General features: G+C 46.2%; 3 protein-coding genes across 7 annotated transcripts in view; all 3 read left to right on the top strand.

Annotated features, from left to right (window-relative positions):
• Positions 1–7,282, top strand: part of LOC119906905 (exopolyphosphatase PRUNE1-like) — an 8,608-nt gene extending 1,326 nt beyond the window's left edge. The window contains exons 1-8 of one of the 3 annotated variants that reach the window (XM_038724358.1): positions 269–635; positions 1,154–1,258; positions 1,445–1,653; positions 1,740–1,924; positions 2,485–2,643; positions 2,933–3,027; positions 4,001–4,162; positions 5,092–7,282. In XM_038724358.1, the coding sequence (XP_038580286.1) occupies positions 621–635; positions 1,154–1,258; positions 1,445–1,653; positions 1,740–1,924; positions 2,485–2,643; positions 2,933–3,027; positions 4,001–4,162; positions 5,092–5,580 (1,419 nt within the window). In that variant the 5' untranslated portion in view covers positions 269–620 and the 3' untranslated portion in view covers positions 5,581–7,282. Of the gene's footprint in view, positions 1–268; positions 636–1,153; positions 1,259–1,444; positions 1,654–1,739; positions 1,925–2,484; positions 2,644–2,932; positions 3,028–4,000; positions 4,163–5,091 lie in introns of those variants that run through there. The other 2 variants (XM_038724357.1, XM_038724359.1) reach the window with 2 other exon arrangements.
• Positions 7,283–8,752: 1,470 nt separating this feature from the next.
• Positions 8,753–13,143, top strand: LOC119906918 (gastrula zinc finger protein XlCGF8.2DB-like). The gene is made up of 2 exons (XM_038724377.1): positions 8,753–9,084; positions 10,982–13,143. Exons 1-2 carry the CDS (start codon positions 9,003–9,005, stop codon positions 11,983–11,985), a joined length of 1,086 nt encoding a protein of 361 aa, XP_038580305.1. The 5' UTR covers positions 8,753–9,002; the 3' UTR covers positions 11,986–13,143.
• A 1,695-nt stretch (positions 13,144–14,838) lies between these two features.
• On the top strand, positions 14,839–27,135 carry LOC119906911 (BCL2/adenovirus E1B 19 kDa protein-interacting protein 2-like). Of its 3 annotated transcripts, none has more exons than XM_038724367.1 (13): positions 14,839–15,391; positions 16,016–16,077; positions 16,745–16,878; positions 16,989–17,030; positions 18,524–18,586; positions 18,937–19,014; positions 20,960–21,130; positions 21,233–21,478; positions 21,585–21,687; positions 23,441–23,572; positions 24,245–24,331; positions 24,451–24,549; positions 26,010–27,135. In XM_038724367.1, exons 2-13 carry the CDS (start codon positions 16,037–16,039, stop codon positions 26,032–26,034), a joined length of 1,221 nt encoding a protein of 406 aa, XP_038580295.1. In that variant the 5' UTR covers positions 14,839–15,391; positions 16,016–16,036; the 3' UTR covers positions 26,035–27,135. The 3 variants fall into 3 exon arrangements, with proteins under 3 accessions (XP_038580295.1, XP_038580294.1, XP_038580296.1); XM_038724366.1 differs by having other exon boundaries at positions 16,030–16,077; XM_038724368.1 differs by having other exon boundaries at positions 16,030–16,077; positions 18,527–18,586.
• The last annotated feature ends 458 nt before the right edge of the window (positions 27,136–27,593 follow it).

Here is a 27,593-nt window from a genome sequence, read left to right on the forward strand (position 1 = left end):
AATCCTTCAACAACTCTGTGAGGAGAGTTTTTACGAACAGCGTTTTATTTCAAAAGATGTGAAGAGTTTGGCGGTCAGTTTGACTCTTTCATTCACTGTGTCACAAACGTCCAGACTTTTAAATGCATCACCTGCCTCGGTCTGCACGCGCTCAGTGAACTTCAGACCTGCAGCCGACCGTCCGGACGATAATCAAATATTTGGATTTGATGTGTGACAGCAAACATGAGAGGCGCTGTACAGGCACTGTTATCAAGTTTTATGCAAGAATGAATCTGTGGAAAATATCTACTTGTGATATTTCTGACCAAAATTGCAACTGTTATTTAAATTGGAATATTTTTCTTTAATTCAAACCTCAGACGTCTGCTATATTTAATTTTTTTTTTTAATATAAAAATGATTACTTGTCGATGTTTAATTGGTATTTACATTAGAAGAAGAAGCAGCATGCCGGGGTCTCTCTGGAAGGTACAGCAGAGTGTCATCAGTATAACAGCGATACAGGACAGTATCAGGGTCGGAGGGATCAGCCACAATCTTTTCCTGCTCGCCTCAGAGTCCTGGAGGGATGATAGATCCAGAACGAATGATCCGCTGCAGTGGCAGCAGCGTACCAGATGGTGATGGAGGAGGTGAGGATGGACTCAACAGCCCCTTTTCCACCGCTGGTACCAGCTCAACTCGCATCTACTCGACTCGCCATCCTCCGTTTTCCATTGCAGATAGTATTCCTGCGACCCACACAAACACGAGCTGTCTCTGGATTTAAGTTAAAACATTTCAACATTACTCTGAATGTAAAGACAGAAAAGCGGTACAAGGATCTTACAGCTGTGTTTTCCTCGGCCATTGTTGCTGGAGTCGTCTCGTTAGCCGGCTCGTTAGCTTCCCGTGCTGAAATTTATGGAGCTTAAACTCCAAAAACATTTATCAACTATCACTTTTCGTAAAACTGCCAATATTCGAAATCTACACTGTAGATTTTATCACCTCAAAACTTCACAGGATGAATAGTTATAGATGATGGATGGATGTTACAGCAAATATGTTTCAGTAGGAACTGATTATTGAAAAAGACCTTCACAGTATACTTTATAATGCAGTTGTTGTTAGACTTGTGACTGACTGTGGTGTCTCACCTCCCCGTCAGACCAGTTTCCAGGGCAAGAAAAAAGTCCACGTCGTCCTGGGCAGTGAGTCATGTGACCTAGACTCTGTGGTGTCGTCGTTGGCGATGGCCTACTTCCTGTCAAGGGTGAGTCAAAACAGACTGATGCAGACTTTTCATGGGTGTTTCTCAATACCGAGTTCGCCAAGTTCGGACTTGGCAAGTACAGACAAGAACGCAGATTGAGAAACACATGTTGCTTAGATGTCTCCCATTGGACCAAAGTGATGGACAGACAGTGGGACATCACCAACATCTGTCTCTTTGTCTCAGACGTCCGGTCCTCCAGGGGGTTCTCTGGTTCTTCCGGTTCTCAATGTTCCACGATCGCAGTTCCACCTGCGAGCCGAAGTCCTCCTGCTGCTGAGGGAGGCCGGCGTCGCCCCTGAGACCCTGGTGTTCAGAGATGAGGTGGACCTGGGCCGTCTCCATGGCGACAGGAGGCTGGCACTGACGCTGGTGGACCACCATGTCCTGCCGAGGTCTGTAATATCAAAACATCTTAATGTGACATGAAACGTTCTGATGCCCTACCAGCCAATCCTGTGAATGATTTCCTGTCCTTCAGTACCTACAGCTGCCTGGAGGGGGCAGTAGTAGAAGTAATCGACCACCAGCAGTTAGAGACGACGACCTCCTTCTCCTGTCATGCCACCATGGAGGTGGTGGCATCGTGCACTACCTTGGTAACGGACCGGATTCTGTCCAGAGCGCCCGAGATCCTGGACAGACAACTGGCTCTGCTGCTGTATGGTGAGACACAAAATGTGACTGCTGTGTGTGATCCCTGCAGGTGTGAATGTGTCTCCAGTGTGTCCTCACTGCAGGTGTGAGTCTGTCTCCTTTTTGCCCTCCCTACAGGTGTGAATGTGTCTCATGTGTGTCCTCCCTGCAGGTGCGAATGTCTCCTGTGTGTCCTCCCTGCAGGTGTGAATGTGTCTTGTGTGTCCTCCCTACAGGTGCGAATCTGTATCCTGTTTGTCCTCCCTACAGGTTTGAATCTGTCTCCTGTGTCCTCCCTGGAGGTGTGAATGTGTCTCCTGTGTGTCCTCCCTGCAGGTGTGAATGTCTCCCCGTGTGTTCTACCTACAGGTGTGAATGTGTCCTGTGTGTCATCCCGACAGGTGCAAATCTGTCTAACGTGTGTCCTCCCTGAAGGTGTAAATGTGTCCTGTGTGTCCTCCCTGCAGGTGTGAATGTGTCCTGTGTGTCCTCCCTACAGGTGCGATTCTGTCTCCTGTGTGTCCTCCCTAATGTGTCTCCTGTGTGTCCTCCCTGCAGGTATGAATGTGTCCTGTGTGTCCTCCCTGCAGGTGTGATGGTGGTGGACAGTGCAATTCTGTCTCCTCAGGTCGGTAAAGGGACGATCAAAGACAGTCAGATGGTCCTACTGCTTCAGACACAGTTTCCTGATCTGCCACACAGAGGCGCTCTTCACACCTCCCTGCACACAGCAAAGTTTGACCTGTCAGGTAATCATACGGCAGCAACCAAATCAGACAATTTAGATGTTGTTCATGATGGAAAGATCACAATGATCATTTTAGAAGGTGCCAACATAACATCATTGATCGTTACCATGTGTTTCAGTGGTCGAGGACGTACTCAGATCCTTTACTTCAGAAAAAGTACTAATACCACACTGTAACTCTGTGACAAGTAAAAATCCTGCATTGAAAATTCAGTTAAAATATGTGAGTTTAATCAGGAAAATGTTACTGTGTATGTGTGTGTGTGTGTGTGTGTGTGTGTGTGTGTCAGGTCTCTCCACAGAGCAGATCCTCCTGAAGGACATGAGGACGGTTTACGGTGGCGGCATCAGAGTGGCTGTCAGCAACGTCTACACAAGTCTGGATGTAAAAAAAAATAGCTCATTAATATTAATAAGCTAATGTTCTGAGTTTTTGGTCATAAAATGATGAGCTGGAAGGATTAAATTCTCTTGACCCATAAAATCAAACTTGTAGTTTATATATAAAAACCTGTTCTCGTCTAGGGCGTCATATATGGACGTTTTTTATTGCCCCACGATCAAGTGAGCGACGTCTGTTAGACTTTCAAAATAAAAGCACTGGTTAATGTTGTGAGCAGTTGGGTTAGTTTGTTCAAGTTACAAGGTTGTTAATTTTTCATTATACAACACAGAGATGTATAACAAAAAGTTTGTAGTCCTTCATGCTACACACACAGAATGTAATTTAAATAATTAAGTGTGTATTAAAATATGGGAAAATAAAACAGTACATAAGAGTTATTTATATACATACCGTAAAACTTAATAGCCGAGTCCCAAACAGCCGCATTTAGACAAATAAACGCAGGTCTCCATTAAACGCCTGTGGCCTGCACTACGAAGGGAGTTCATCCTACTCAGAGTTAACTCAGGGTTATCAGGCAAACTCTGACCGCTACACTGGACAACGGTACTACAAAGGTGGATCAGATGTTGGTCAGTTGAATCGCTGTTAACTTATTGGAGTTGGGGCGTGTTCGCATAAAAGGGGCGTGTTTTTACACAACGGCACATGCTCCGTATTTCTACAGACGTTGGTAGTGTCGGGAAATTATGTAAAAACACGTTAACGGCTAAATCTAATATCGTGGCGGCCGACAAAGCCGACAATTTTTTTTTATCATAAGTAACTTCTACTTATTTTTTTTAATAATATAATATAAAATAACCGTTTATCCTTCGTCAGTTACTGTACATATTAACTAACCCTGAACCAGCAGGGGGCGCCACAGACTCTGTGTAGAACAATGCGTAGAACAGGCCAGCAGTGCATGCTGGGAGTTGTAGTTCAGCCACCATGTTGTCTCTGCCTGCAGTCGTTCCTGCGCAGGGAGAATCTGCAGCAGCAGCTCTGTGACTTCTGCCGCTCGCACCGGCTGGACGCTGTGGTCGCCATGATGATCTCCTTCAACGACCAATCGGACGAGCCCATCAGGCAGCTGGCGGTCTACAGCTCCAGCTCGCAGTACAGGCAGGAGGTAGGTGTGGTGGTTGGAATTAAGACTTTTAAATGAGAATTAGGATTAAAAGATTTAAAATGGGATTACAGTTGATATAAAAACTTTTTGGATCGGGACTGAATTAAGATTAGGATCATGATTTTAATTGGGATTGAGATTAAGATTGGGGTAAAGACTGGGATTTGGTTGGTAGTTGAAAGGTAGATAACAATCAGGATTATGATTGAGATTAGGATTAGAAACAGAATAAAATGCATTATCATGATAAAATTAAAGCCAGGGATTAAGATTTAGGGTTAGATTTTTCAATAGGATTGGGATTTATTTTAGAATCAAATATGGGTGAGAATGACCTTTTAAATTAACATGACTAGAATTAATATCAGGATTAAGATTTGGAAAAAATAATTTCAAGGCTGGACATTTATTTTGTAAGAAGAGTCAACATCTGTGATTAAGATTAGGATTAGATCGATATTAATAGTATTGGGATCAGAATTAAGATTAGAGTAAAGGCTTAGATTAAGTCAGCAATGGGACTGGGGTTGATTTTTAAAAAAAGATCAGGGTCGGGGCTGGGATTAAGATTAAAATTAGATCTATCTTTTTATTACTATTGGGAGCAGGATTAAGATTAGGGTTAAAATTTAGATTAGTTTGGCAATGGGATTGGAATTGGTTTTAGAAAAAGGATCAGAGACATTTTAGAATCAAGATTAGGATTAGGTTGATGACCAGGATTGGGATGATTAGATTAGATTGGGATTATCTGAGATTGAGAATTTATTTTAGATTTAACATTAGTATCAAGATTATAACTTGGATTAATATAAAATTTGGGATGCAGATTAGATTAAAGGTGAGGACCTGGTTCAGGACTAGATATTAAATCCTCATCACTGCGATGACTCAGATGTTTGTGTTTGCGTCCTCTGCCCCACCTCCAGATTAGCCACGCCCTCGTGAACAACCAGAGCCCCGCCCCCTGCCTTTCTCCTGTCACCAGCCCATATAAGGACATCCTGGCTTATCACCAAGGCAACGCTCTGGCCTCTCGCAGAAAACTCCTTCCTGTCCTCACACACTTCCTGTCTCACTGGTGGCAGAGAGAGGTGCATTGTGGGGCAGATGGCGGGGAGGTGTTGGAGGACCAACTCGACCAATCGGAGGTGATGGTCTCGGACACCGACCTCGCCGACGACCTCCTGCCTCACGGTTACTCCATCTCTCGTCACCACCGGCGGCGGCTCCAGATGGGAGCAGAGGATTATGGGAACGTGGAGGAGGATCACTGCGGCAGGACGACGCCGCCGGCGCCGATGAACAGTTTGGTGGACGGCTGCCCGCTAGACGGCGGCTTCAACCAGGAAGCTTTACTGGAGAAGTTCAACAGGATGGGAGGCGTGGAGGAGGAGCAGGGAGGGAGTGGGCGGTAGAGAGGAGGAGGAGGAACATGGCGGACTCCTTCGCTCTTAGTGACTCTTAGGCTAAAAATAATAATCTAAACCGCAGACGTGTGATGAGACCGTAACACTATCTTTAAGAAATCTTCGCTGTAGAATTATATGAAAATCTTGAGCATGAAACAGTTAATTTCCTGCATTCTTCTGACTTTTTCTGCACTAATTATGTTTTTATTTATGTAAAGGAAACTTAAAAATTCAAACTTGCTGCTCTCAGATCTGTTTCTCCTGTCGAACTTGTTTAACATCGTCCCTGCTGAGTCCTGGTTCAGTCTTCCCTCCTCTTTGTGTCTTTGTTTGGGGAAGTAACCTGTTTGATTTTCACCTCAGTGACAAATTATTTAGTTTGAATTCAGTGATAAACTCCTGGACTTTAATAGCTCCTGTGTTTCAGCAGATTTTCAAAACTTTCTGCACATTCAGAATCTCTCCCACAGATCTGTGTCTCTGAACTCGTTCAGGTTTCCCCTTCAGACCGTCTGACAGACGCAGTTTGGGACTGATGTGTTGCTGAAACCGAAAGTAACTGAAAACGCTTGTGATCAGGCAGAAATCTCGCCACAAATCCACACGTTAACTTCAGCAGCTCACACTCCTCATCCAGAGCAAAGCTGCTTCACTTTGCAGATGTTATATTTTAAAACTCTACCGGCTACGTAACCACTCGGCCACAAGCTGGCGGTTCACTTGATCACAGCGTACGCTGGTGTCGCATCAGCTGGGCGGAGTTGATTCACACCGCAAGTCGATGTCATTGGTTATTAACAGTGCTGGGGTCGAGAACCTCCTCATATGTAATTTAGTTACAAAATTAAAGTAACTGTAATATAATTTAAACACACTAATGCAACAGTGTGCACTTCTGTACGACGTATATCTGTATCTGACTAATCCCACAAACATCGCCGGCCCATTTGTTGCATCTCACACTCTTAAACCACGTCTCCTTTGGAATACTGCATGAAAATGGCTCCACGTAGATGAAGCCAAAAGAGATGTCAGCAGCTTATGTCCAAGTCCTCAGCTGTACTTCTGATTAATTTGTTCTTTAACTTCACCTGCCTGACTGACTGTAACACTATGTCAGGTGGTGTACTGATATTTTCTCTCTTCCTTCCTTGCAAATACAAATTGATTACAAGCTTATTTGTCTACTACCCTTGTTGCCTAACTGTAATAATAACTGTATGATGTAGAGTCTGTGTGTTTGTATCTACTAACATACTCTACATACCTACAGACCGTATAAACTCTGTCATGAATTCAGTCTTGTCCAGGCGTACGGCTGCTGCTGTAAACTACAGAGTATAATATTATATTTACAGAATCATTTAATACTGCTGTCAGAGGTAACTACACAATTTCACATAGTGTTTTGAGCACGTTCTATGTGTTTATTTGTACTGCGGCAACTAATCACATGTGACGACTTGCCCCAAAGTCACTGAGACAACTTGCCCCAAACTGACATGTGTGCTAATGTTGGCTAAATCTCAAGGTTAGCTTAGCATAGCACATCAGCTGAAGTATCAAAAGACACGTTATTGTCTCCTCTACTTTGTGCAAATTTATCATTTTGAACATCCACACGTAATAAGGTTGGAATACATGAAATGTAAAGTGCAAATGTTTTACTTTTGAAGCAGAAAAATAATAAAATTGTGCTCACCTCAGATTAGAGAGACCAACAGGAAGTTGAACATAGAAAAAGAAGTCACACAAAGTGGCTATTTGATTTTTGTCATAGAGCCTCTAGAGTTGGAGTTATGAGCAGTGTGAAAACTTTCCCCGCTCTCCTCAATAACTTGTTCTCGGGTGATGTTTGTGTTTGTAAAGCAGCCGTTGTTGTTGTTGGTTTGATGTTTGCGGTATGACAGACTATAAATTTCCTCCGAAAGGACCAATAAATATCTCTCACCTATAAACGTGCACAGCTGATCCCGTTACCGGGGGCCGTCGCTAAGCAAAAGCACTTCTTAAACGACTCATCGACGAATCGTTGAAATAATCTAGAAGCTTCGAATACTAAAATCACCGTTAGCTGCAGCCCTAATTTATTGCTACGGTGGTTAATTGTGCTGTGGAAATTAAGAGCAAGTCGGAGATGGTGCTGGATGCGTCAAGGAGATTCTTGGACATTGTGGACATACCAGGAGAAGAAAGAGACACTACGCTGAGGGAAGGACTCACACCATCTCAGACCTTTCAGTCTGCTGGTGCTTTCAGACCAAAAGCGAAGCGGTGAATTTACATACAAAGTCAATGCAAAGACGTGTAGACCTGCGATTTCCTGTCAGGTGGTGCGAAGCGAAGCGACGCGAAGGAATTTGCGTGAGTTGAATATTTTCAAGTCGCATGACGCTGATAGCCTATCAGTGTTGAGATTGTCCGTACGTCACCGAGGCTTCAGAGCGATGTCTGGAGAGCGCCGGTCAGAGCGGGAGACTGAAAATCTGCTGGCCGGCTGAGAACTGTTAAACTTGGGGGAGAGGAGCACGGAGCAGCGCTGCAACCTTTAGAAAAATAAACCCCCGTAGTCGGTCGGATTCTGCTCTGACAACTACGCCGTTTGCTCGTGGGAGGAGCTCGGAGTTAACTGCTTTTATTAAATTAGCTTTTTACTTTAGTTTTAGGGATTTTAACGTTGATTTATCTTCACAGGAGCTCCTCAGCAGCTTCTGTGCACATCCGGTTCCAGTGTTGTTGTTAGCGTTGTTTGCTCTGTCGGACTACGACTTCATATTTATATAAAAACCGGACAAAACTGGACATCACTGGGAGAAGAGAAAGCGAGGAGGTTAAACTAGCTGGTGAGTTCAGAAAACATGTGTCTGTAACTTTATTCTTTACTGTGACAAAGTTAGCATAGCATAGCCCGGATTGATCCAAACTCCATTCAGAAAACAAACATTTTAGAAGTTGTTGTCCTGCTGTCTCGCTGACAGACCTGACAAAGCATGAATTCATATGTTTAACAAATCTGCATCATGTTGTAGTTATTTCGGCATCAGTTTGATCCGTTTATTGCTATTTAATCACAGCAAAATGTTCACTTTGGGTTCATACAGCTGTAGTAAAGGCGAGTTGTGTTTATTAACGTCATCGCGTTAAAATCGCCTTCTCGCGTTATTTGTGAACACTTGCAGCGTCGCGAGGAGAAAATTCGCGTTTGGTCTGAATGCGGCGTAAGACATAAGAACGGAAACGCAGCGACCTTCAGGCAGGTGACTGTAAATATGCTGCGCTGGGGAACCTGTTTCAGTCAGCAGGTGGCGGTAATGCCAGCAGCCATGAACCCCGAAGAAGAAGGAGCAGGGCGGGGCCATGTTAGCATCCGTTAGCAGCCCTTGTTGCCGCCGGTGTTTCCGCGTCGGACCGGAGATCTGCGGGACAACATGAGACACGGACAGGGTGGCGGACAGAGACCAGAGGCGCCCGAGAGTCCGGCTGCCGACGGGGGGGGCGACGGCCGCTCAGGTGAGACACAGGAAGCTGCGCGTGTGTTTCAGTTAGCCGTTAGCCTCTGATACAGGAAGCGAGCTCCCCGCGAGCCGAGACATCGATCACCTGAGCTTCAGACACCTGGCTCGGCACGGAGCGCGCGGAGCTGGCTGCAGGTCCAGCTGCACACATGACTGTCTTTAAATACACTATAATGTTCCTTCACTCAAGAAAGGTACAAATACTACGTTTCCCGTGTACTTTAAAAGTATTCCACAGTGAAAATACTTCTTCAGTGTATTCAGCGCCCGTCCTGAGTGATGAGGTCTCAGTCACGCTGGATTTAACAATCTAGTGTTAATAAAGTGAGGCTTTGTGATTACGGCCAAAATGCTAATCACGGTTATTTTGATCCACTTTGACTTCAAGGTTATTCAACATATTTTTAGTGCACTTTCAAATTAAAATATAAACAGGCAGCTGTTTTCACAATAAGAGCGGTCCTTAAAGTGCATCGTCTCCTAGAAGAAAAATATAACAACATTTATTCATTTAGTTTATCCAAAGCGACTTATTTCTGTTTGTACAGTAAAATGTTCTTATATCTGCACCAGTGATGGAAGAGGACACTGGCAGGAATTACGCTGGTGAAAAGTCAAATTTCATATAAATTATGTTCACAAAATAACAGTGAAAAGGTGCATTTTATATTTAAATTAATAACTAATAATAAGAAGTTATATTAGTATTAAAACTACTATTATCATCATTGTTGTTATAGTAATATTATTATATTACCGTGGTTTGTATTTGTGTTCATTTAATCACTAAGAGCATCCCAAAAAAAAACGCGTATGTATCTTTCAGGACCTTCGGCTCACTCGCGCCCCGTCCTTACCGTAATAACACCGCTTTAGGTGCAACAGAAGTCAGACGGTTTCGTCCTCTGCAGAGCGTTTACTTCCACTGGAATCGTCTCAGACACATTTCAGGCGCTGAGCACGTTGTTGGCTTCTTGTCCGAGCGTTTTGCCTGATGTTGCTGACATATTTAGATTTGGATAATCAGGGCTTCTTCCGTGATTAAGTAGCGCATGTAGATAAATGGTTCTGTTTTTAACTGTGTGTTTTGTTGATTTGTGATCGGGAGTCTGCACCAAGGTTCGTTTTTATTTCGTTTTGATTTTTTGTTTTCAGTTTAGTTTTAATTTGTTTTTATTAGTTTGAGTCTTTGTCGCTGCACGACTCCAAACTCAGTTTAGTTTTTTCACAAAACATCAATCGATTACAATCATTAGAAATAATGCAGATTTGGCAAAAAGAGACCTTTTTTTAAGCTATCTGAAGCCTGTTGGGGCTAAAACACTATGAAGTACTGACACATTGTCTAAATAAATATTACAAATCTATGCAGCACATGCTACATCTACAGTATAATGTCTAACCTAAACTGCCCTGATCCTGCTACCCAGTGGTCCCAAGAAATTCATTACATCAGTCTGCAGCTCTGTCATTCTTGGTTAAATAGGTAAAATACAATTAATGGAGGTGACCACCAGAGTGTTTTTAGAGTGCACACGTATTCCAGCCTTTACGGTAAGTGAAGCGGCCCAGAGCGAGCTGACAGGCAGGTTAGAGACTTTATCCTGTCAGTTTGTCTCTTTAGTATGAAGAGAGGCTGTGAAGTCTTCATGTTACAACATTATTTATCAAACCGGGTCGGACTGGATGGATTCAGCGCGACAAGGTTTTCAAAATAAGGCGTCCGTACAGGATGGAAATGAGATTAACTGGATTATATTCTCATTTGCATTGTCTCAGTTTTGTACCTGACGAGAAATATCGTCACACTTGTGTTGATCAGAAGAAAAGCAGTTTTTTCGCCGCCGTGTCTGAGTTCTGAATTCAAATGTTTCTCTGTTGTTTCCATTCAGAGGAGCAGAAGGACGATTACCCAGAATGCCTCGAGGTCGGCGTCTCTGAAGAGCAGGAGGTTAAAATGAAGGAGCAGGAAGAGGAGGATGGAGACGATGACCCCCGGCAGGATCCAGACTTCAGTCCTGATCAGAACGACAGCGCGGAGACGGGAACGGCGTCGTCATCACAGAGCAGCAGAAGAAGAAGACCAGCCGGCGAGCTGAGAGCTCCGGCGGACGCTAAAGGGAAGGAGTATCGGTGTGACGGCTGTTTGAAGAGCTTCGACCGGCCGTGTCGTCTGAGGATCCATCAGAGGACTCACACCGGCGAGAAGCCCTTCAAGTGCTCCGACTGTGACAAACGCTTCAAGAGCAAAGCCATCCTGTCGGCGCACCTGAAGACGCACAGCGGCGAGCGCCCGTTCTGCTGCCACGAGTGCGGGAAGTGCTTCCTGCAGAGGCAGGCGCTGGATGAGCACATGAGGACCCACACGGGGGAGAGGCCCTTCAGCTGCCAGCTCTGCAGCCGGCGCTTCACCGCTAAGAGCCACCTGCAGCGCCACCTGCTGACCCACTCGGGCGAGCGCCGCCACCAGTGCGTGGAGTGCGGGAAGTGCTACAAGAGGAAGGAGCACCTGAGCAGCCACATGCGCGTCCACAGCGGGGAGCGTCCGTTCAGGTGCAAGGTCTGCGGCCGCCGCTACAGCGAGCGGGGACGCCTGCTGCTGCACCTGAGGACGCACACGGGGGACAGCAAACGCCACACCTGCGAGCTCTGCGGCCTGCGCCTGGTGTCGGCCAATCACCTGCAGAGACACATGCAGACGCACAGCGGCGAGCGGCCGCACCGCTGCTGCGGCTGCAGCAAGAGCTTCAGCAGGAAGGACAAGATGATGGAGCACATGAGGATCCACACCGGAGAGAAACCGTACCGGTGCTCGCGGTGCCCGCTCAGCTTCAGGTGGAGGGCGGCGCTCAACGCTCACATACACACCCACACCGAGGAGCCAGAGGAGCTCTGATTGGACGGCCAGGACGGGCTGGTGTGCAGGAGGAGGAGCTGGACACCAGATTAGCTTTAAAAAGTTTTAATGAACTCCTTTTCTTCTTTATTATTTATTTATGTGTTGACTCTGAATGAACTGGTTCCAGAGACCGAAGGAGCTTTTTTATTTAAAGGTGCCGTAGAATCTTCGTTTCAGGTTCATACTTGTTGTTTTCTACTAGAAACTGTTCACCTGCTTTAATGTTTAAAACACAGATTATATTTCTCGTCCTTCTGTCTGAACACTCAGTTTTAGCTCTTGTCTCTTTAAGGTCCCACTTGCTTCTGATTGGCCAACTTCCCCAAGCAGAGGGGCGGGGCTTAGCGGCTCTGCGCTGAATAGTATCTGTACAGAAACACAACTTTATTCTCTGGTTTTACTGAAAGTGGATCAGAGTTGATGAGAAAATATTGTCCTGTTTTCCCTCTGATGTCACTTTAGCAGCTAACCGCTGTTAGCTACTCAGCTAGCTGTGCAGCTAGCCGTCCTGTTTCTGACTCTGCCCTGACTGGAAGCTCGGTGCTCCGGCGGGCGGGGGGGGTGTTTACATCTCTACATTACTACAGAAGCTTTGGACCGCTGGTTCAGAACCAGCTGTAAGCAACAGCTAGCGGTTAGCAACCTTTAGCGTTAGCAACAAGTTTCCATCTTCATAAATCAGACTTGAGGTGATCAGCAAGAAAACCAGAAAATATTCCCGTTTCCTTCAGCAGCATTAGCTCGTATGAACTCTGGAGCGTTGGCTGGGCGACGTGGCCAAAAATGCTATCACGCTAAAAACATTTCTTACATTTCGACGATTATCACGATAAATGTGAAAATCATTTTTTTCCTTTCAAGTTTAAAGGCAGATTTTTGCTCCTGGGTGAAAGTTGAAGAAACTACAGAGTTAATTATGTGGTTGAACTTTTCTTTATGGTCAGAACATGAAAAACACAAATCTGAAGTAGAACATTTAAAATCTTTAGTACAAGCTGTGTGCTGTTGGTGTAAAGAAAGTTTCCTGTCGCCCTCTGGAGGCAGTTGATGTTCATACTGGAGCTAAATTTATTTTCTTTGCAGCGTGTCGTTGAACATCTGTGTCATTAAAGGTTTGTCTTGTTAAATAAAACTCTCACAGCAGGACTGAACCCCGAGAGGAAACTTGACTTCATTGTTTTGTTTATGTTAAGTTATCTCTTGCATTTCATTTCTCATTTCCGGACTGTCAGATACTTTGTCGCGCCCTTCGGCGGCTGCTGCCAACACACGGGAGACTCTTGCATCATAGTTCAACGCACTTGGGGCCAAAACCTGGACTTTCAGCCAGGAGACCGGTGAAAGTTTCCTGTGTGAAACAAAAATTAACATTGATTAATTTTATTGATCATAAGTATTTTAAGTCACATACTTATTTTAACCCAAAGCATCATCTCTTCCTAAACCTGGCCGCGTGGTTTAGGGGCCCGAACCTGACCGCGTGGTTTAGGGGCCCGAACCAGGCCGCGTGTTTTAGGGGCCCGAAACCTGGCCGCGTGGTTTAGGGGCCCGAAACCTGGCCGCGTGGTTTAAGGGCCCGAACCTGTGGTTCAGGGGCCCGAACCTGTGGTTTAGGTGCCCGAACCTGGCCGCGTGTTTTAGGGGCCCGAAACCTGGCCGCATGGTTTAAGGGCCCGAACCTGGTCGCGTGGTTTAAGGGCCCAAACCTGGTCGCGTGGTTTAAGGGCCCGAACCTGGCCACGTGGTTTAGGGGCCCGAACCTGTGGTTTAGGTGCCCGAACCTGGCCGCGTGGTTTAGGGGCCCGAACCTGTGGTTTAGGTGCCCGAACCTGGCCGCGTGGTTTAGGGGCCCGAACCTGTGGTTTAGGGGCCCGAACCTGACCGCGTGGTTTAGGGGCCCGAACCTGACCGCGTGGTTTAGGTGCCCGAACCAGGCCGCGTGTTTTAGGGGCCCGAAACCTGGCCGCGTGGTTTAAGGGCCCGAACCTGGCCACGTGGTTTAGGGGCCCGAACCTGCGGTTTAGGTGCCCGAACCTGGCCGCGTGGTTTAGGGGCCCGAACCTGTGGTTTAGGTGCCCAAACCTGGCCGCGTGTTTTAGGGGCCCGAAACCTGGCCGCATGGTTTAAGGGCCCAAACCTGGCCGCATGGTTTAAGGGCCCGAACCTGTGGTTCAGGGGCCCGAACCTGGCCGCGTGGTTTAGGGGCCCGAACCTGTGGTTTAGGGGCCCGAACCTGGCCGCGTGTTTTAGGGGCCCGAACCTGTGGTTCAGGGGCCCGAACCTGGCCGCGTGGTTTAGGGGCCTGAACCTGTGGTTTAGGGGCCCAAACCTGGCCGCGTGTTTTAGGGGCCCGAAACCTGGCCGCGTGTTTTAGGGGCCCGAACCTGTGGTTCAGGGGCCCAAACCTGGCCGCGTGGTTTAGGGGCCTGAACCTGTGGTTTAGGGGCCCAAACCTGGCCGCGTGTTTTAGGGGCCCGAAACCTGGCCGCGTGTTTTAGGGGCCCGAAACCTGGCCGCGTGTTTTAGGGGCCCGAACCTGTGGTTCAGGGGCCCAAACCTGGCCGCGTGGTTTAGGGGCCTGAACCTGTGGTTTAGGGGCCCAAACCTGGCCGCGTGTTTTAGGGGCCCGAACCTGTGGTTTAGGGGCCCAAACCTGGCCGCGTGTTTTAGGGGCCCGAACTTGGCCAAACTGCAACATTTCCCAATTTGAACCTCTAGTTTTATTAACCGGACGCTGCATATTTGTTGTTGCTAACTTGAGCGCGGAGCCCAGGGCGTTAATGGGACGCCATGGGGAGAGAATGGGTTGTTTATGAGTGCACCATCCTTCACAGTGTGAACGCACTCATGCCCTCAGAATGGCGTGTGTGGAGGTGAGACGCAGCGTGAGACACCAACGCTGTCACTGTGGGCGTGTTAGCATGCTGATGTTAGCAGTTAGCTCAGACTGCGTGTGATAAACTGGACCGAACGAGTCACAACACTGAACTCAGAAACCACAACCAGCAGGAAAATAAGGAATCATCACTTATGCAATCTGCACACAGGCTCACACAGGTGTGTCTCAGCAGGTAGGGGCACACAGGCTCACACAGGTGTGTCTCAGCAGGTAGGGGCACGCAGGCCGCAGGCTCCACCCCTGCTTGTTCAGTCACGGTCTTCATGGTAACAGGGCCGAGCCCTGAGAGTACGAGAGAGAGAGAGAGAGACGGGTGGGGTGTGAGAGTCCGCTCGTAAACCCATAAACAGTCCCCGTGACGTGATCAGGTGAGTCTCCAGGTGTGAAACCGGTTTCTCCGTGGCTGTTAGTCCTGAACCTGTCTCACCTTGCTGGACCGTCTCACCTGGCTGCTGCTGCTGCTGCTGCTGCTGCTGCTGAGGGCGAGCGAGCTGAGCGAACACAGTGAGTCTTAATCCTTCTTTTCTTTATGGAACACTTTGTCCTCAGCCCCCCCCCCCCTCTCTCTCTCTCTCTCTCTCTCTGCTAACGATAAGAGCCGGGGGAATAAAGCTCACGTCAGCAGGTAGAAGTCCTGTTCATGGACAGAAGTCTGGATGGTCTCTGGTTTTATTGATCCTCCTGTATGGAAGTCAAATATGCAACGTTGTTCTTTCTCTGCAAATTCTTTATCCATTTATACGTTTCATGCAGTATTTTCGTCTTGTCCACTCTGCAGTAGCCTCTTCGCCCTTTTAATGCGCCTTATTTTTTTCACGACCTGCTGTAAGTTGCCACGGTCACCTCTGACCTCGCACCGGTTTCCTAAACTCACACATGTTCAACGCGAAGTGACGCCCTCGTGTTCAACTGATAGATTAATCCAGACTGTCAGTGTGGTAATAACAGAAATATCAGTAAAGATAATAATGGTATGTGTTTGTGTATTTATATACTGTATGTGTAGAAATCCCTCTGAAATGTAGATCAGAGTCTTTATTCTCGCAGCCTGACAGAGAAGAAAGTGATGGCTTCACTCATCCTCTAAAGGCGCTCATGCATATAATGAAATACTTTCATTGTAATCAGGTGTTTGTCAACAGGAACAAGATGGAGTCCAGAGAGGAAGAACAGGAGGAGGAGTCACCCAGGTCAGAGGTCATCCAGTTCACTTCTTACCTTTCTGTAAAAGCTTTGGGTTTCCGTCTGTTCTGGGTCGACGTCACACCTGGACTCCCTATGAGCTCAGATCTTTTCTCTCTTTCAGGTTCCTCTCGTGTTCAGCCCGATCGATTTGTTCTGTTCTGATGATTTCAAACGTGACGATAACAAAGAATAAACATGAATCTGAGCTTCTGACAGAAATCTGAATGTTTACTGTGGCTATGAAGGATAGGATATGAAGTACTGTACTTTAAGTATTTGAGGTACTTTTATTAGTAGTATTTTCTTTTCATGCCACTTTCTATTTGTAGTACTCTGACGGTGATATTGTACTTTTTACTTCACATTTATCTGACAGGTTACTTATCAAAGTCAGATTTTTACACACAAAACACATGAGTTTATAAAACATGTTTTGTCCATCCTGCTGCACTTTACACTGTGCTGTTAGTACTTTTACTGCAGTTACATTTTCAGTGCAGGACTTTTAATTGTAACAGAGTACTTTAACAGTGTTTTATTAGTACTTCTACTGCAGTAAAGGTTCTGCTGGTGTAACGCAGGTAATGTCCTTCAGTACAGGCTTTTCTGGAGGAACCGATCCGTCCTTTAGTTTTCAGTCTGTAAGAGTTTCCGTGTTTTTTGCGTGCGCAGGTCACCTCTGGAGGACGTTGCCACGACTACCACCACTAATACTGCTGATACTACGCGTACTGTCAATACTGCAGCTGCTGGTAGTACTTTAACTTCCACCTCGACTCCTGTAGCGCCGTCAGCTGATGACACAGGTACTTCAGAGCGTCATGATGTTGGCTGTGATTTTTTACTTTGTGTACTTTTACCATGAAACCTGCCTGAGCAGGTGTAAAGAACCTGTCCTCCTCTTTGTGTCTGTAAGATGGGGAGGAGACAGAAGAAGACGACTCTGCTGGAGTGGAGGGTGAGTCCACCTTCACCTGGGCAGCGCCCCCTGCTGGCCAGACTGAAGCACAGTGGAAATATCATCTCACCTTTTTAAATCATCTCTCATCAAAATATTTTGCTCGTGGCTTCGTTATTCTGTCTGGTTCGTTATGAAGAATCTTTTTATCTGGTTAAAGTTCATCAGCAGGTCCTCCTTCGCTGGAAACTGATTATTTCACTCCCGTCTGGATAACAGATACTTTTTGTTGAAATCTTCTTTAGTTTAATGAGTTCGTTGATTAATTTAATGTTCAAAAATACTGAGTGGTGATTAGGACAGCTCCTCGAGGGACGGTGTCTTACGGTGTCTTACGTCTTCACTTTATACTGACAAACTCGACCTTTAAAGAAAAAGGATTATACTAAAAGGAAAAGAACTGTTAGAATCACAACTATGGCAGTTATAATAGTTATTATAGCTTATTCCTTAAAACCTACTGGTCGATTCCTGTTTAACTAACAATTGATTTAGATACCAGCACTTCATTTTTAGTTACTAGGAACTAATTACACACATTTGCCTTTGTAATCTCTGCAGTCCAGATTTCACTTCCTGTCTCAGTGACTTCTCTGACTTCCTGTCTCAGTGACTTCCTGTCTCAGTGACTTCCTGTCTCAGTGTCTTCTCTGACTTCCTGTCTCAGTGACTTCCTGCCTCAGTGTCTTCTCTGACTTCCTGTCTCAGTGACTTCCTGTCTCAGTGACTTCCTGCCTCAGTGTCTTCTCTGACTTCCTGTCTCAGTGACTTCCTGTCTCAGTGACTTCCTGCCTCAGTGTCTTCTCTGACTTCCTGTCTCAGTGACTTCCTGCCTCAGTGTCTTCTCTGACTTCCTGTCTCAGTGACTTCCTGCCTCAGTGACTTCCTGTCTCAGTGTCTTCAGTGACTTCCTGTCTCAGTGACTTCCTGCCTCAGTGTCTTCTCTGACTTCCTGTCTCAGTGACTTCCTGTCTCAGTGACTTCTCTGACTTCCTGCCTCAGTGTCCTCTCTGGCTTCCTGTCTCAGTGACTTCCTGTCTCAGTGTCTTCTCTGACTTCCTGTCTCAGTGACTTCCTGCCTCAGTGACTTCCTGCCTCAGTGTCTTCTCTGACTTCCTGTCTCAGTGACTTCCTGCCTCAGTGTCTTCTCTGGCTTCCTGTCTCAGTGACTTCCTGTCTCAGTGTCTTCTCTGGCTTCCTGTCTCAGTGACTTCCTGCCTCAGTGACTTCCTGCCTCAGTGACTTCCTGCCTCAGTGACTTCCTGTCTCAGTGTCTTCTCTGGCTTCCTGTCTCAGTGACTTCCTGTCTCAGTGACTTCCTGCCTCAGTGTCTTCTCTGACTTCCTGTCTCAGTGACTTCCTGTCTCAGTGTCTTCTCTGACTTCCTGTCTCAGTGACTTCCTGCCTCAGTGACTTCCTGTCTCAGTGTCTTCTCTGACTTCCTGTCTCAGTGACTTCCTGCCTCAGTGTCTTCTCTGACTTCCTGTCTCCAGCAGCTGTTGAGGACAAGTTTGTCTCCAAGCAGAAACCACAGACGCCGACCGGAGACAGACCAGGTACAGACCCGTCCTCAATATTCACTAATAAACAATTACATGGTTAAATTAATACAAGTTTAATGTAACAGAAGTAGAATAACATCATTACTTCACTAAACTTTAACAAAAAATAAGAAATACTGACTGAAATGACGAACCGGTTTAGTTTTAGTTTGATTTAAAAGGAATTTGTTAATTTCTAAACAAATGTTTGTTTTTGGGGAGGCAGAAATATTAAACCACCAAGATCTAAGAATCACAGAAAATCAATAGAAAATAATAAATATCTTTATTATTAGAGTCCTGTTACCTTTGTGTTCAGACTGAACGCACGTGAAACGCTCTGTGACCTCACTTCCTGTCTGTAGATCCTCCCAGCAGCCTGGCCTTGTCACGACCAACCAAGAAGAAAGTCCTGATGGCGCCGGCGCTCAGTCTGTCTTTAGGTAATAAAATAAAACTCCACACGTGTGAAATTTATATCTTATTCTTTCTTTTTTGTTTATTTATCGGTTTATTTTTCGGTTTGTTGTTGAATAAAATAATTTTATTTGCTCTCCGAGGTTTTGGTTGGTTGGTTCTTGTGTTCATGTCAAAGCGCACATAAACAGTTTTTAGCCAATTTCAGTAAATATTTAAATTCAAGTTTATTTATATAGCACCAATCCCAGGTGTCATTGACGCTGGAGATGTTGGACACTGTGGATGCTGAGGATGGTGGGGATGTTGTGCACGCTGGGGATTTTGGGGACGCTGTGGATGTTGGGGACGCTGTGGATGTTGGGGATATTGTGGATGTTGGGGATATTGTGGATGTTGTGGACGTTGGGGACGCTGGAGATGTTGTGCACGCTGGGGATGTTGGGGATATTGTGGATGTTGGGGACGCTGGAGATGTTGTGCACGCTGGGGATGCTGGGGACGTTGTGGATGTTGGGGACGCTGTGGATGTTGGGGATGTTGGGGACGCTGGAGATGTTGTGCACGCTGGGGACGTTGGGGATGTTGGGGACGCTGTGGATGTTGGGGATATTGTGGATGTTGTGGACGTTGGGGACGCTGGAGATGTTGTGCACGCTGGGGATGCTGGGGACGTTGTGGATGTTGGGGACGCTGTGGATGTTGGGGATATTGTGGATGTTGTGGACGTTGGGGACGCTGGAGATGTTGTGCACGCTGGGGATGTTGGGGATGTTGGGGACGCTGTGGATGTTGGGGATATTGTGGATGTTGTGGACGTTGGGGACGCTGGAGATGTTGTGCACGCTGGGGATGTTGGGGACGCTGGGGATGTTGGGGATGTTGTGCACGTTGTGCACGCTGGGGACGCTGTGGATGTTGGGGATATTGTGGATGTTGTGGACGTTGTGCACGCTGGGGACGCTGTGGATGTTGGGGATATTGTGGATGTTGTGGACGTTGTGCACGCTGGGGACGCTGTGGATGTTGGAGATATTGTGGATGTTGTGGACGCTGGAGATGTTGTGCACGCTGGGGATGTTGGGGACGCTGGGGATGTTGTGCACGCTGGGGATGCTGGGGACGTTGTGGATGTTGGGGACGCTGTGGATGTTGGGGATATTGTGGATGTTGTGGACGTTGGGGACGCTGGAGATGTTGTGCACGCTGGGGATGTTGGGGATGTTGGGGACGCTGGGGATATTGTGGATGTTGTGGACGTTGGGGACGCTGGAGATGTTGTGCACGCTGGGGATGTTGGGGACGCTGGGGATGTTGGGGACGTTGGGGACGCTGTGGATGTTGGGGATATTGTGGATGTTGTGGACGTTGTGCACGCTGGGGATGTTGGGGATATTGTGGATGTTGTGGACGTTGTGCACGCTGGGGACGCTGGGGATGTTGGGGATATTGTGGACGTTGTGCACGCTGGAGATGTTGGGGACGCTGTGGATGTTGGGGACACTAGGGACGTTGGGGACGCTGTGGATGTTGGGGATATTGTGGATGTTGTGGACGTTGGGGATGTTGGGGACGCTGGGGATGTTGGGGACGCTGGGGATGTTGGGGACGCTGGGGATGTTGGGGACGTTGGGGACGCTGTGGATGTTGTGGACGTTGGGGACGCTGGAGATGTTGTGCACGCTGGGGATGTTGGGGACGCTGTGGATGTTGGGGATATTGTGGATGTTGGGGATATTGTGGATGTTGGGGACGCTGTGGATGTTGTGGACGTTGTGGACGTTGGGGACGCTGGAGATGTTGTGCACGCTGGGGATGTTGGGGACGCTGGGGATGTTGGGGATATTGTGGATGTTGTGGACGTTGGGGACGCTGGAGATGTTGGGGACGCTGTGGATGTTGGGGACGTTGGGGACGCTGGAGATGTTGGGGATGTTGGGGGCGAATTTAACTTTTGTTGGTCGTCTTCAGGTCGCAGTGAGTCGACGGTTTCAGACGACTTCCCCTCGGCCTTCCTGTCCCCCTCACCTGAAGACGACGACGACGATGATGACACGGGGCTGGACTTTGACCTGGACGGCATGGAAACGCCCTCTGACTGCGAATCACTGCCCTTCCCCATGTACGACCTGGACATGGAAGGTGAGAGGTCAAAGGTCAAAACGGCTGAGGATGCCAAAGAAGTTAAATTGTTTGTAATCCATCCCAAAAAACCTCCGATGACATCACAGGCTTGTTTTCCAGACGACCTGCGGCGTCTCGGCGTGGCGTCCCGGACTCGCAGAGCGGTCAGCCCCGGTCCCAGGTTTGATTCCCTGACTGGTTCTGAACCAGGGGCGGACCACAGTGTACTGGGGGGTCTGGAGCGGGAGGACATGGTGGACGGTCAGGGCACCAGGTGGCGCTGCTTCTCCACAGGTGAACCGCCGCAGGAGAGCCGGGTCAACATGAGCGTCCTGGAGCCGTTTCTCCGGGTGCTGTCACACGGAGGTACGGCGGCGAGCCAACTGTCTGACCGTTTACCTGCCGGTGAAGGTATCTGCTGGTTACCTGTGGCCCCTCCCTCACCTGTTGTACCTTCTCTGTCGTCTCTCAGGTTACTACGGAGACGGAATGAATGACATCATTGTGTTTTCTTCCTGTTACCTGCCGCGGAATAGTTTGGAAAACTACCAGTATGTGATGGATAACCTGTTCAGGTAAAGAACACACACACATCGTGTCTTGTTCTTGGTCTTCTTGTTCTTGTTGGTCTTGTTGTTCTTGGTCTCCTTGTTCTTTTTCTTGTTGGTCTCCTTGTTCTTTTTCTTGTTGGTCTCCTTGTTCTTGTTCTTGTTGGTCTCCTTGTTCTTGTTGGTCTCCTTGTTCTTGTTCTTGTTGGTCTTGGTCTTCTTGTTCATCTTGTTGGTCTTGGTCTTCTTGTTCATCTTGTTGGTCTTGGTCTTCCTGGTCTTCTTGTTCGTCTTGGTCTTGTTGGTCTTCGTGGTGTTCTTGGTCTTCTTGTTCGTCTTGGTCTTGTTGGTCTTCGTGGTGTTCTTTGTCTTCGTGGTCTTCTTGGTCTTGGTCTTCGTGGTCTTCTTGGTGTTCTTGGTCTCCTTGGTCTTGGTCTTCTTGTTCTTCTTGTTGGTCTTGGTCTTTTTGTTCATCTTGTTGGTCTTGGTCTTGTTGGTCTTCTTGTTCTTCTTGTTGGTCTTGGTCTTCTTGTTCATCTTGTTGGTCTTGGTCTTGTTGGTCTTCTTGTTCGTCTTGGTCTTCGTGGTGTTCTTGGTCTTCTTGTTCTTGGTCTTCGTGGTCTTCTTGGTGTTCTTGGTCTCCTTGGTCTTGGTCTTCTTGTTCTTCTTGGTCTCCTTGTTCTTGGTATTCTTGGTCTTGGTCTTCGTGGTCTTCTTGGTCTTGGTCTTCGTGGTCTTCGTGGTCTTCTTGGTCTTGGTCTTCGTGGTCTTCTTGGTCTTGGTCTTCGTGGACTTCGTGGTCTTCTTAGTGTTCTTGGTCTCCTTGTTCTTGGTCTTCTTGGTCTTGGTGGTCTTCTTGTTCTTCGTCTCTCTTCGTCTCTCTTCTTGGTGAATTGTAACTTGGCGGATCATTATCACCTTCGTGTGACTGCTATCGTCAGCCGCCAAAAATGTCTGCCGGCTTGTTTGCTCATTTGACTTCAATTCAGTTTAATCAAAAACTTACTTTAACACTCGCAACCCGCTGCAGCTTCCCCGGCCACCATTTTCACAAGTTTGAAAATACGTCAGCGGCCCCTCCGCTTTCGCTGCGTAGCCAAGATTGCGACCGAAGTGTCCAGCGTTCCACACTTAACTTATTGACCGATTATCCGTATGGAGGACCGTGTCTGCCACAAGCGAAAATGAACTCAATAAATAAATAAACATACGATGAAATGCACCAAAAATACATTAAAAATAAATAAATGTAGGCCTTCATTAAATTATACAATGAGACCTACATTGAAGTTTCTCTTTTAAGATGCTTCTTTATTTATTTGCCTTTATAATTTTTAAATTTTATTATTTAGTTTTCTAAATGTATTTATTTAGCCGTTTGTTTTAATACTTTTCTCTGTATTATTCTTCATGTTTGTATATATGTATGTAACTTTTTATAAAGTATATACACCCCTCACATTTTTGACTCTTTGCTACAGTGTAAAGTAGTGAGTGGCTTGTAGAACAGTGTAAATCTGCTCAAAATAACACGTCACACATCCATTAATGTCTAAACCACCAACAACAGTGAGGACACCCCTAAGTGAAAATGTCACACAAATTTAATATATATATTTGAGCCCATTTGAGTTTTAATGTTTTTGTTGTGAGTCACTTTGAATAAAATCATCTGCCAGACAAATGTCACGTAACATCAAGTGTTCTGGCTTTAAAACAGAGGATCACCAGAGAACTTTACAGTTCGTCCTGAGGGAACCATGACTGTGTTTATCTGCAGGTACGTCGTGGGAACTCTGGATCTGATGGTCGCAGAAAACTATGTGATCGTTTATCTTTGTGCTGGAGGTCAGAAAGACAAACTACCAGGAATCAGCTGGCTCAGAGAGTGTTACACCACCATCGACAGGAGGTAAACTTTCACACCATCAAGAGTGAATAACCCAAATGTTTGTTTACACTAAAATAACCAAAAGTCCTAATACAGGAAGTTTTGCTCTTCAGTTTCCTGTTTTTCTTCCTCACCTGCAGCTCTTTAAAGGAAAGAATCTTTAAATTTTCATCTTCGGGTTTTGATGTTATTGTTGATTTGCTGATTTGTTTTTTTGTAGTTGAGCAGATGCAGCTGAACTTTAAGCCGGTTAAAGTCAGCTGTTGTTTCAGTCTCTGTCCAGTAGGGGGCGGCAGAGCTTCACTGTTAAAACACATATCTTTGTTCTGCAGACTTTCTTCTCAGTTCATCATGTTCATACATAGGGAGGACAAAAAAATAAAAACGGCTCGCATCCAGTACAACAGCTCCTTTACCTGCCAGCTCAGAGAAGCTGTACAGGTGTACCTAATAAAGTGGCCGCTCAGGGTTTTTATCACATGAGAATAAACTGCTTTCCTCCGTTTTACCTGCACAAATAGCCTTCAGTAATCCTCACTCTGACGTCAGTACGTTCGTGATTCTGAACACAGCCAACGTCCAGACTGCTACCTGACTCACTTCCTGTTTGGCCCCTAGAGGATGGACTGGGTGAACCCTTACAGCGTGATAATAGGGGTGTGTGTGTGTGTGTGTGTGTGTGTGTGTGTGCAGGTTGAGGAAGAACCTGAAGAGTTTCTACGTGGTTCATCCCACCTGGTACATCAAAGCACTCATTACCATCATCAAGCCCTTCATCAGGTCTGCTGCCGCCACCGCCGCCACCTCCTCCTCCTCTTCCTCCTCTTCACTCAGGAGCACACAAACCAAACTAACTCCACATTGTCTTCCTCCTCCTCTCCCATCTTCCTCTTCCTCAGCTCAAAGTTCAGCAGGAAGCTCCAGTTCGTCGACACCCTCAAGACTCTTTCTCATTTCATCCCCACTGAGCATGTGCAGATCCCAGACTGTGTCACGCAGTGAGTCTCTTAAATCTTTTATTTCTGACCAAAAGGCAGCAAAGTCACAGTTCATCACCCAAAAGAAGAATAAAAGAAATGGATCCACTTATAAAACAGAAGAGGAATAAAAACATTTCCACAGGAACTGAATCACCATAATAAAACATCGACAGTCCTTAAAATGTTCAGGGCTTGTTTTTAAAATCTTTTAAGAGACCATTATTAAACTTACTTAACAGCCTGAGCCTTTTATTTGCTTAAATCACTGAACTCACCTGCCTGTATTTGGGACAGGTCTTTAATTCCTTTACCATACCGGTAAATCTGAATGAACAATACTATGGTAGTCGTTCCATAAAATGAACCGAACGACTGATAATGTGCAGCATGTCCATACTGACAATGGTTTAAACATTTATATTGGTATGCACGATCCAATCAGCTTAGAAGCAGCTGAAAAGGGTGACCCGGTGGGCTTCAAGAGGTTATATACATCCAAAGAAGTTATATAAAAACAGACCAGGCTACTATTTGAGACCAGGCTACTATTTGTCCAAACGTGTCCCAACACCAGGCCAGTAAACAAGTCAGGTGTCTAACTGGGATTCTGATGTTAATTGAAGTTTTACGGTATTTTTTTCCTCCTCTGGTTCAAACACTCGTTCTGTAGAAAACAACTTCTCGAAACTTATTGGAAACTGAAACATGTTTGAATTTTTTGGCGCAATGTTCAGAAAAAGTTGGCTCATCAGAGAAAAGATTTGCTCGTAACTTCATCTTGAAGCAAGCAGGAAGCTCCGGGTCTGAGACGCGAAGCCAATGAACCTGCGTTCTCTCCAGCAGCCAGCAGGGGGCGACTCCAGCGGCTGCAGAAAGAAAATGTTTCTACTTGTCAGCTGATTTATTCCCTCAGTAAACACTTTCCTGATGAGTTTCTGGTCTCAGTCGCTAGTTTCAAGTCTTCTTCAACACAGCATGATGTTCATTTAGTAAATTATGGTCCCATTTAGAGGAACAGAGACCAGGAAGCAGGGGAGGCTTTAGGGCGGGGCTACAAACTGATTGATAACTCAGCGACCTGTCAATCAGGATAGAGGCGACTCGTATCCGCTGCTCTGTGCACGTTTAACCAGCGCCGCTGAAAAAACTTATCAGGAGTCGTCTGCTCATTTTTCAGTAAGTACGTTTAGTTTTAAACCTGTTTGTCACTAGCTGAAATTAGCATCCCTGCTAATATCACAGTTAACGTGAATAACAGATGCACGTTGCTAACCATGCTAGCTAGCTCCACCCTCTCCAATATGGTCACGTCTGGTTCCAAAAACCAAGATGGCGACGGCCAAAATGCCAAACTGGAGGCTTCAAAACGTCACGTATAAATGTTCTTTTATACCGTCTTTGCTTTTAACTTTGTTTTTAAAGACAAATTATTTTTCACCTCTAATCAAACCTGATGATGTCATTTCTGCTCCCTGCAGGTACGACCGGAACCTGCACAGGTGAGACTCCAGGTGGCTGCTGGAGTCTCCCTCCCTTCTTCTGAGGTAACAGGTGGAGCTTTAGCGTCTGTTCGAGGACGACCGCCGGCTGTTGGCGAGCAGCGCGGAGCCAAAATGGAGGTGAAGAACAGAAACTCATCCAGGCCTCCTGCTGCTCCTCTGCATCTTCTGTCTTCACTGTAATGCTGGTTTCACACACAACGCGAATTTTACATTGCAATCACGTTTATCGTTTGAGTTTGACTGCTGAATGCAAATAAACGCAACCCGCCATCACTACAGCTGTTTGAGTCCAAAATAAAGAATATGCTGTGATTTAGTTGGAATAAACGGATCAAACTGATGCCGAAATTACTCAATCGTGATGCTGATTTGTTTAAAATATTAAGTCATGCTTTGTCGGGTCGGTCAGCAAGATGACAAGCAAACAACTTTTAAAATGCTTGTTTTCTGAATGGAGTTCGGCTCGTTCAGGGCTACGCTATGCTACCTTCTTCCAGCGTTGTGTGTGAAACCAGCATAAGAGTTTATTGTAACGTGTCAAACATGTCAAGCAGTGTGAAAATATTAACTTTCACTCTGAAAGATAACACATTGGCATATTTCATATAATGAAACACAGCGAACTAATGTTTCACCAAGCTGTCCCTTTGCATTATGAGGGCAAAGTTCTGAAAGGTATTTTGTTATCTTGCTGCCACAAATGATTACCTTGTTAGCGCAGGGTGGATTTTTTTTTTTTATCTTGCAAGACAGAAAATGTGCTCCTTGTGTTTGTTAGGCTCCAACGTGTTTCCTCTGCAGGTTCCTGTTATTGTGTCTGACGGCTTTTATTTGGTGTTTGAACCCTTTTTAAAGTTCAACTCGCACAGAAGATGAAAAGTATGATTGCTGCTTTAAAACCTCTTTGAATAACATCTTCGTGAATAAGAGCCCGAGTGTGTCCGTTTGAGACTTTTCAAGGTGAAAGTTTTTGTAACCTGGTGAAGGTTTTTTTAAAAAGAAGCTCTTTCAGTATTCTCTGTCTCTGCAGGATGACTTTGTTTTTGTTAAAGGTGAATTATGTTTGGTGCTGAATAAACATCATGATGTTTCAGTATTTGGATCCAGTGCGTCCAGTTCCTCCTTCAGGTTTGATGTTTCTGAAAACCTTTATCGTCATAAATCCTCTGACACTAAAACTGTTTTTATTGTACTGGGAGGTTAAATGCTTTGGCACTGGCCTGGAGGTGAGTTTAAAAAGCTGTGGTGCTGGTCTGTGGATTTTTCCAGTCTTCATGATATGCTATGCTAACAGTGTGCTGGCTGTAGCTCCGTATTTACTCTACAGACAAGAGAGTGGAATCAATCTTGAACATCTACCAAGGAAGAGATTTCACTCTCGGCACAGAAAATATTTTTTTGTGTTTCGCCTTCGTTTATGAGGTCTGTTTGGGATCAGCTGCCACAACTGCGTACCTGTGAACACCTTGACTGTGTGTGTGTGAGTGTGAGTGGGAACACTGTGTTCATTTATAGAGAACAAGAAAACAGCTGTGTGTGTGTCTGAAACCAGCCGCTGGA

The sequence above is a fragment of the Micropterus salmoides genome, unplaced genomic scaffold, assembly GCF_014851395.1.
Source record: "Micropterus salmoides isolate LMB-PRFRI ecotype aquatic unplaced genomic scaffold, ASM1485139v1 Ms_hic_scaffold_17, whole genome shotgun sequence".
In the NCBI taxonomy this organism is placed as follows: Eukaryota; Metazoa; Chordata; class Actinopteri; order Centrarchiformes; family Centrarchidae; genus Micropterus; species Micropterus salmoides.

Coding starts and splice junctions, on each gene's coding strand:
- LOC119906918 (XM_038724377.1), top strand. CDS start 9,003: ATGAGACACGGACAGGGTGGCGGACAGAGACCAGAGGCGCCCGAGAGT. Junction 9,085..10,981: donor GGGGGGCGACGGCCGCTCAG/GTGAGACACAGG, acceptor GTTTCCATTCAG/AGGAGCAGAAGGACGATTAC.
- LOC119906911 (XM_038724367.1), top strand. CDS start 16,037: ATGGAGTCCAGAGAGGAAGAACAGGAGGAGGAGTCACCCAG. Junction 16,078..16,744: donor CAGGAGGAGGAGTCACCCAG/GTCAGAGGTCAT, acceptor TTGCGTGCGCAG/GTCACCTCTGGAGGACGTTG. Junction 24,332..24,450: donor ATCATCAAGCCCTTCATCAG/GTCTGCTGCCGC, acceptor CCTCTTCCTCAG/CTCAAAGTTCAGCAGGAAGC.